At 39.8% G+C, this 8,865-nt stretch overlaps 1 protein-coding gene across 2 annotated transcripts; it reads left to right on the top strand.

The window, feature by feature from the left end:
* Positions 1 to 359: 359 nt before the first annotated feature.
* LOC121532637 (uncharacterized protein C1orf100 homolog) lies at positions 360 to 6,827 on the top strand. Of its 2 annotated transcripts, none has more exons than XM_045205768.1 (4): positions 360 to 587; positions 1,169 to 1,252; positions 4,027 to 4,211; positions 6,688 to 6,827. In XM_045205768.1, exons 1-4 carry the CDS (start codon positions 397 to 399, stop codon positions 6,756 to 6,758), a joined length of 531 nt encoding a protein of 176 aa, XP_045061703.1. In that variant the 5' UTR covers positions 360 to 396; the 3' UTR covers positions 6,759 to 6,827. The 2 variants fall into 2 exon arrangements, with proteins under 2 accessions (XP_045061703.1, XP_045061702.1); XM_045205767.1 differs by having other exon boundaries at positions 4,024 to 4,211.
* The last annotated feature ends 2,038 nt before the right edge of the window (positions 6,828 to 8,865 follow it).

The following is an 8,865-nucleotide window of genomic DNA, read 5'->3' as shown; positions in this document are numbered from 1 at the left end:
ATAACCATATGGAGGGAGAGGACTGAGGGCTCTGATGTGAACACAACAGAGTGAGCAGCACATCTCCTCTCTCTCTGACCCCTAAAGCCACAGGTAAGACTGATACTGTTTAATAGGAGGGAATTCAAATGTATATAGGCTAGTTGATAGAGACCTAACCTGTATTGAACATATCAATTTAGATTAATTTAGATTATGTTAAAATAGTTGTGAAAAATGGATATTTGTTTTCAGGTCAATATAGAATACCTTGTTTTCTTTCCTTTTTGACCATCTAATTCTTATTGTTGGTTTCAAAATTCCATTGACTGTCTTTAGAATTGTATTGATTCAAGAGTTCCAACCAAAATTCTAAAATGCCTAGTAGCTGATTTGAGTGAATACAATCAACCACTTATGTTGAAACAATATCTCTTGGATAGCAGGGTTGAGAGTGGTAGACAGGCAACACAATGTAGCATGTTTTCTGCAGCTGAAGCCTCCAGGATGGCCGGATCAGGGGCGGCTCTGAGACTGCATGAGTTCAAGGAGTACCAGGAAAGACAGGACTCTGGCTCGTTTAAAAGACAACCTGGAGCAACACTGAGGTGAGAGAAAGAGAGAAAGAATGGTTTTACTGTTTTTCAAAGGACATTGTACAACTGGCAGCAACAAGACGAATTGCTTTGAGTTGTAGAAACAATACAACCACAAATTGTATAGAAAACTATTTCTATTTATTTTCATTTACATTAAATATTTAATACAACTTCTAACAAGTAGGCTTTTAAAAATAGCTGTTCATAAGGGTACATGCATGGAAGTGTGTGAAGGAAGTAGTAACTAACTCTCACTATGATACTGTAGTTATGAGGAAGTTGTGTCGACTTTTAAAAAAACGACAGAAGTTATGTTAGCTTGAAAACACCTACTGTGTGCTTATGCTGCTAGCTGCTGCACTGTATTGAGTTGAGAGGATTCTTACCTGTTCAGTCATGAGCTGAATATCTGGTATTGTGTGCATATACACATGTTGACATTGACCTTAACTTGCTACAGTACCTTACATGCAATATGTAGGCCTATGCAAATGGTCATTGACCTTAACTCTGCTCTTAGTTATTCTTACTTTTACTCTTACGCTTACTTACTCTTACTCTGAAATGAACTCTTCTCATTGTGATTGCAGAGTACCACGTCGGGGGAAGGATGTGCGAGGTCTGTACCCTGGCCAGCTGGGTAGAATCCATGTCGTTCACTCTCAGGATCACAGGTACCAAGACACTGGACCCAATTCAATCAAAATCACACTGCAGTATTTACGCAGTAGCTCTTTTACCCATGGTCACATATGTTGCATCCCAAATGGCACCCTATTCACTACATAGTGCACTACTTTTGACCAGGGCCCAATAAGGGAAAGGGGTGCCATTTGGGACACAACTATTAACGCAGACTGTTATTGGGTAGTGGTACTCTATGAAAATCTACAACTAGCCTACTACCAGGTAGACTACCCTCGCAGGTATGCGTTCATCACTTTTCAGAATAACAAGTGTGTGGGCGCAGGGTTAGGTTTATAAACAAAGACACTGTGTAAAGATTTCCATTAAATATTTGATTGAAATCAAGAGACTGTATCATTTGGGACTGAATGGTTCTATTGTGTTCATTTGTGTGTTCATATGTCGTGATTTGTTTTTGGCTGTGTAGCTACATAATAAACTAATGAAGCCCAAACCCAGGGCTTCTTAAACCCTTTCTGCTTTTATTTTTATAATGAGTATTTTCATTACATTGACGTAATGTAGCACTAAGTAATGTAGCTTACCAAATACAGTATATACTGTGGCTAGCAACTTTCTAGCCATAGAATGTATAGGATCTACAGTGCCTTCAGTATTAATACCCCTTGACTTATTCCACATTTTGTTGTGTTACAGCCTGAATTCAAAATGTATTAAAGAGATTTTCTTTCTCACCCATCTACACAAAATGACAAATAATATATAATAATAATATGCCATTTAGCAGACGCTTTTATCCAAAGCGACTTACAGTCATGCGTGCATACATTTTTATGTATACAAAGTGAAACCATGGTTATTTTATTTTATTGAAAATGTATTGAAAATGAAATACAGAAATGTCTCATTTACATACACCTTTGGCAGTGATTACAGCTGTGAGTCTTTCTGGGTATGTCTCTAAGAGTTTTGCACACCTGGATTGTACAATATTTGCACATTATTATTTTTAAGCTCTGTCAAGTTGGTTGTTGATCATTGCTAGACAGCCATTTTCAAGTCTTACCATAGATTTTCAAGACAATTTAAGTCAAAACTGTAACTAGGCCACTCAGGAACATTCAATGTCGTCTTGGTAAGCAACTCCAGTGTATATTTGGCCTTGTGTTTTAAGTTATTGTCCTGCTGAAAGGTGAATTTGTCTCCCAGTGTCTGTTGGAAAGCAGACTGAACCAGGTTTTCCTCTAGGATTTTCACTGTACTTAGCTCTATTGCATTTATTTTTATCCCCAAAAAAAACTCCCTTGCTGATGACAAGCATACCCATAACATGGTGCAGCCACCCCCATGCTTGAAAACATAAAGAGTGGTTCTCAGTGATGTGTTATGTTGGATTTGCCCCAAACATAACGCTTTGTATTCAGGACAAAAAGTTCATTTCTTTGCCAACATTTTTTCAGTTTTATAGTGCCTTATTGCAAACAGGATGCATCTTTTTGAATATTTGTATTATGTACAGACTTCATTCTTTTCACTCTGTCATTTAGGTTAGTATTGTGGAGTAACTACAATGTTGTTGATCCATCCTCAGTTTTCTCCTATCACAGCCATTAAACTCTGTAACTGTTTTAAAGTCACCATTGGCCTCATGGTGAAATCACTGAGCGGTTTCCTTCCTCTCAGGCAACTGAGTAGTTGTAGTGACTGAGTGTATTGATACAGCATCCAAAGTGTAATAAATAACTTCACCATGCTCAAAAGGATATATAATGTCTGCTTTTCTTTTGACCTATCTACCAATAAGTGCCATTTTTTGCGAGGCATTGGAAAACCTCCCTGGTCTTTCTGGTTGAATCTGTGTTTGAAATTCACTGCTCGACTGAGGGACCTTACAGATAATTGTATGTGTGGGGTACAGAGATGAGGTAGTCATTAAAAAATCATGTTAAACATCATTATTGTAGGGGCCTCCCGAGTGGTGCAGCAGTCTACGGCACTGCATCGCAGTGCTAGAGATGTCACTACAGACCCGGGTTCAATCCCAGGCTGTGTCGCAGTCAGCCATGACCGGAAGACCCATGAGGAAGTGCACAATTGGCATTGGCCCAGTGTCGTCCAGTTTAGGGGACGGTTTTGCCGGCCGGGCCCTAGCAACTCTTTGTGGTGGGCCGGGCGCATGCACGCTGACTTCGGTCCCCAGTTGGATGGTGTTTCCTCTGTCACATTGGTGCAGCTGGCTTCCGGGTTAAGCGAGCAGTGTGTCAAGCAGCAGTGTGGCTTGGCTGGGTCGTGTTTCGGAGGACGCATGGCTCTTGACCTTTGCCTCTCCCGAGTCCGTACGGGACAAGACTGTAACTACCAATTGAATATCACGAAAAAGGGGTAGAAAATACAAAATAATAAAAACTATTATTGCACACAGAGTGAGACCATGTTTTACTCCTGAACTTATTTAGTCTTGCCATAACAAAGGGGTTGAATACTTATTGACTCACGACTTTTCAGCTTTTCATTTTGTTTTAATTTAATTAGTAAAAAATTTGAAAAACATAATTCCACTTTGACATTATGGGGTATTGTGTGTAGACCAGTGACACAAAATATCAATTTAATCAATTTTAAATTCAGGCTGTAACACATTTTTTTGTGTGAAAAAGTCAAGGGGTGTGAATACTTTCTGAAGGCACTGTATATGGTTCTGTGTAAAGAAACTTGAGAAGTGTCTTATTCAAAACACTGTTGAACTCTGTTACTCTATTCCATTCTGTAACATTCTGTAACATCTGTTTTTACCCAGCAGAGTGAGGTGCGCATCCTTGGATTACTCTCTGGGGCCTTACCGTGACCACTATGAAGACTACCCGAGGAGTTTCGACCTCCAGACCTTCCATGCCCTGGACGTTCTCCGCCAGAGCACCAGCGCCTCTCAATGTTCCCCTGAGACGGCTTACCAAGAGGAATTTGGCCTGCAGTCCCACCTCTACCGTCAGTGCTGCTTCACTACTAGCTCTGGTCCAGAGTGTTACTTGCGGTTTGCTGATGCTTGAGGATAGCTCAGAATCAGCAAGCCACACGTAACGCCCTGGACTAGAGCTACTTCACTACCTTCTCGCTTTTCATCTATTGATTTGCTCCTTTAATAGAGTGTAAAGCAGGGGTGGGCATCCCTGTCCCTGGAGTTCCGCAGGTACTGCAGGATTTTGTTCCAACTAGGCACCACACCGGACCAACGGAGCTAATTGATCAGTTCAGTGATTGCCTAAATTCAACACACCTGGTCTTCCAGGTTGGTTAAATCAAAAACATGAAGCGCCTGCGGCGCTCCAGGACCAGGGTTGCCTACCCCTGGTATAGAGAAACCAGGACAGAAAAAGACCAGGATTTGGGGAATTTTCACAAAATGTTTGGAGGAAGGATTGTTGACATATATTTGACATTTGTATCTAAAAGCATAATTGAGAAATAATTAATCAAAGTTGGCATATTTATGACATTTTGGCCTTACCCAGGCCTCCTTAAGACTCCATAATGTTTCATATGTGAGCTACAAAGCAAATATTGGTGTCATATGACACTTTACCGCTTGCTCTGTATTATGAGTAGTATTTGGATTTCAATAAAACATGTTTTACATTAATTTATGAATATTGACAAATATAAATATGAATATTGAAAGAATAACATTTTTGATATGACACATTTTTCGATATATTGTTGAACAAAATATACTCTACGGGCATATCAAAGTTCCAGAGTGGGATCTCTGCTACTTTTGGAGTTATGATCCAATTTGTATGCATTACCAACAGATTGAATGTGAAAATGAATTCAAAATGGTCGCCCTCTGCTGGTGATTTGCAAGATGTGCAATGATACAAGTAAAAGGAGGGCTGTGATTGGTTACATTGCCTACAATGCCAAATTCTCTGTATAAAATGGGCCATAATTTAAAACTAGCAGAGATGCCACTCTGGAACTTTGATACGCCCGTAGAGTATATTATGTTCATGTTATGTTCAAATTTGCCAAATATATTTCAATATTCATAAATGAATGTAAAAAAATATGTTATTGAAGTCAAAATACTACTCATATTACAGAGCAAGCGATAAAGCTTCATATGTCACCAATGTTTGCTTTGTAGCACATACAAACATTATGGAGTCTTAAAGGAGGCCTGAGAGAGGCCAAAATGTCATAAAGATGCCAACTTTTATTCATTATTTCTCAATTATGCTTTTAGATACAAATGTCAAATATGCACTGAGTGTACAAAATATTATTGTCACTTGTTAAATCCACTTCAATCAGTGTAGATGAAGCGCAGGAAACATGTTAAATAAGGATGTCTAAGCCTTGAGACAATTGAGACATGGATTGTGTATGTGTGCCATTCAGAGGGTGATGGGCAAGACAAACTATTTAAGTGCCTTTGAACGGGGTATGGTAGTTGGTGCCAGGCGCACCGGTTTGTGTCAAAAGTTTCCCATGTGTATCAAGAATGGTCCACCACCCAAAGGACATCCAGCCAACTTGACACTGTGGGAAGCCTTGGAGTCAACATAGGCCAGCATCCCTGTAGAACACTTTTGACACCTTGTAGAGTCCATGCCCCGACGAATTGAGGCTGTTCTGATGGCAAAATGGGGGAGGGGGGTGCCACTCAATATTAGGAAGGTGCTCCTAATGTTTGGTATACTCAGTGTATGTTGTTACAGGAGGGATTCGCAGTTCAGTAGCGACCCACTAGGTGTCATCCTCCGACAACCTTAGGCACCTCCTCACTCACAGTCGGGACTAATCATCTTCCTATTGGTGTCACCTGTGGCTATCTGATTCACCCGTGTATTTATGCCCTCACTTCCCTGTGTTCCCTTGCTTAATTTTCTCTGCTAGTTTCACTATGCCAAGCAGTACTAATCAGTGTCTGATCGCAGGACGTATGGACGGGTACGTGAGAAGTGTTCTCCCTGTTTATTTATTATTTCAGTCATAGTTAGTATTTCGTATTTTTGGCTGTCTGCCTGTTTTTTGGAGTCTTATTTGCTCCGCCTTTCTTTTTCGTGTAAAGTCCGCTATTTTGTATCCTGGCTTCGGGACCATTAGTGAAGTTCCTTGTTTCACCATCTGCCTACTGTCTAACCTGCACCGCACCTGGGTCACACCTCACACCAACCCTTACAGTATGTCAACAATCCTTCCTACAAAATACCATTTTATGGATCAAATCTTGTGGAAATCCCCCAAATCAAGGTCTCTTCTTAAGAGTCCTAGTTTCGTGAGGAATCACTAGATTCCCTGGTAGATTTGGCCTCTCGTTATAGACTTTACTAACTTAGTATGTGTAAAAAAACGGAGTAAATCTACTAAATTTAAACTCAAATAATTTATAAAGGCCCAACACAGCATTAGAAGTATGTTGTTACAAGTGTAATAATGGGTTTAATATGTTTTATTTCAGCTCCGGATAACACCAAGTTTACCCTGTACTCTCACCCTGGGCCTATGCAGCTGCGGTTGAAGACAGAGTGAAAAGGAACATTTCACAACACCATGACAATCAAACTGAACTCATCCATTAAAAGTAACCAATGAAAATGGTGCATTGTATGCGTTTTTGTTTGAATGATTGGTTGTAAAATCTTGCATTTCAATCAGATACGGCTGTAGAAGCATTTAATCTCAAGTAAAACTAAAATATGTTTATATTTCTATTAATAGTCCATTGGCACAAAGTGTAATTAAATGTAAAAAATCTCGGCAAACATTAATCAAATACATCTTTATATATCACATTTCAGACATGGATGCATTGCAATGTGCTTCACAGGAAAAAAACAACAACATAAATACAAATTTAAACGGGAATATTTACTGCACAACAAACATCAGAGGATAAAAAAAAACAAGAATAACAGTAAGACTAAAAAGCACCCTAAGGAAAAGCAGAGCTAAAAATTTGTTTTTAGATCCCTTTTAAATATGTCCACAGTTTCGGCCCCCTCAGGTTCTCTGCCAGGCTATTCCAGAGGCTGGGGGCATAGTAACTAAAGGCTGCCTCTCCATAGCTCTTGGTCCTAGGCTTTGGGATAGTTAAAAGGCCAGTGCCAGAGGACCTGAAGGACCTACTGGGTACATGACTAAAAAGCATGTCTGGCATGTATTGGGGTGCACAATCGTGGATTGATTTCAAAACCAATAAAATAATCTTAATGTATTCTAAAACTCAGGCAGCCAGTGCAGAGACTTAAACCGGTGTAATGTGTGCTCTCTGTCTGGTCTTGGTGAGTACCCGTGCTGCAGCATCCTGTATGTTTTGCAGTTGACCAATGGCTTTCTTGGGTAGACCAGACAGGGGAGCATTAGTAGCCAAGCCTACTTGTGATAAAAGCATGGATGAGTCTCTATCAGCCTGAGAGCGAAACAGATGCATCTTGGCAATGTTCCTCAGGTGGTAAAAAGCTATTTTGGTCACATTCAGAATCTAAAATGACACCTAGGTTTTTTTACCTGGTGTTTTATCTTTATTGCCCGTGAATTAAAATGTGTAACATAAATAAACTGAACAGTAATGACCCAAAATCTAACCTTGTGGAACAACATCAACAATAGAGGATATGTCAATCGAAAGCCCCTTGGTATTGACCAGGTCCTGAGTATGGCTGCGGTTATGGGTGGGCCCAGTAGCATGTTGGATAAAGTCCATAGAGCTCAAAGGATTAATACATTCAATGGCCTTGGAGTCAGTCTCAACATGAAAATAAAAATCGCCCAACACAATGATTTTATGATAGTTCTCAAGGACAATAGTTCAGAGAAATCAGTAAAGAAAGTGGGGCAGTGCTTTGGTGGCCTATACAGGGTTATAGCCAGCACTGATGGCTGACATTAAAACCTCTTAGATGTAAAGTCCCCTGGTTAGGGGACCTGCGTGGTACCGGTTCTGACTGTCATTTTTGCTTCTAGACCTATCTGTGGACGCCGCATATTGAAATGGCTTGCCTCTCCATGCTTCTTCTGAGCCTGTGTGACGTAGGATGTAAATTCTGAAACCACCTGAAGCTGGGATGTCCCTCCTACCATTTAATTAGCTCTTCTGACTGTCCATCAACTCCTAGCTGAACCCTATGCCACTGACAAAGCACAAGCCTGCAATCCTTACATCGTAGCACACCAGGAGAGAGTGGTTTCATCACTGTAGCACATTCAGAGATCGATTTATAGCCATTAATCTAAAATAATTCAGATTTTAAACCAAATAACGCTTTCTGTTTGTCGTAGATGGACAAGATTAATATGAGATTAAAGGCGAGTTCCTAATAAGTTAATGAAGCCAAGCTAGAGCTCTGAGAGACGTTCACAGTGATCGGGGCAGATGTTTTGATCAAGAGAGCTTTAGAAAATATGAACATTTTCTTTAACAATAAACATACAAATATGTATTTTACACTTATAAGGAAGGTGGAATCTTATAGTTAATTGTTTTATATTTGATTATACTGTATTTAGAAAGCATTTAAGTCATTTCAAGCCTTATACGGTTTTGTTGAATAGGAAATACATGATACAAAATATTTCATATTTCATCCTATTTGTACTGTGTGCTTGAGCTTGTATCCTCAAAGTCACAACACCTCAG

Source organism: Coregonus clupeaformis, chromosome 20 (genome assembly GCF_020615455.1).
Source record: "Coregonus clupeaformis isolate EN_2021a chromosome 20, ASM2061545v1, whole genome shotgun sequence".
NCBI lineage: Eukaryota > Metazoa > Chordata > Actinopteri > Salmoniformes > Salmonidae > Coregonus > Coregonus clupeaformis.
This window is presented reverse-complemented; position numbering and strand designations above follow the sequence as displayed.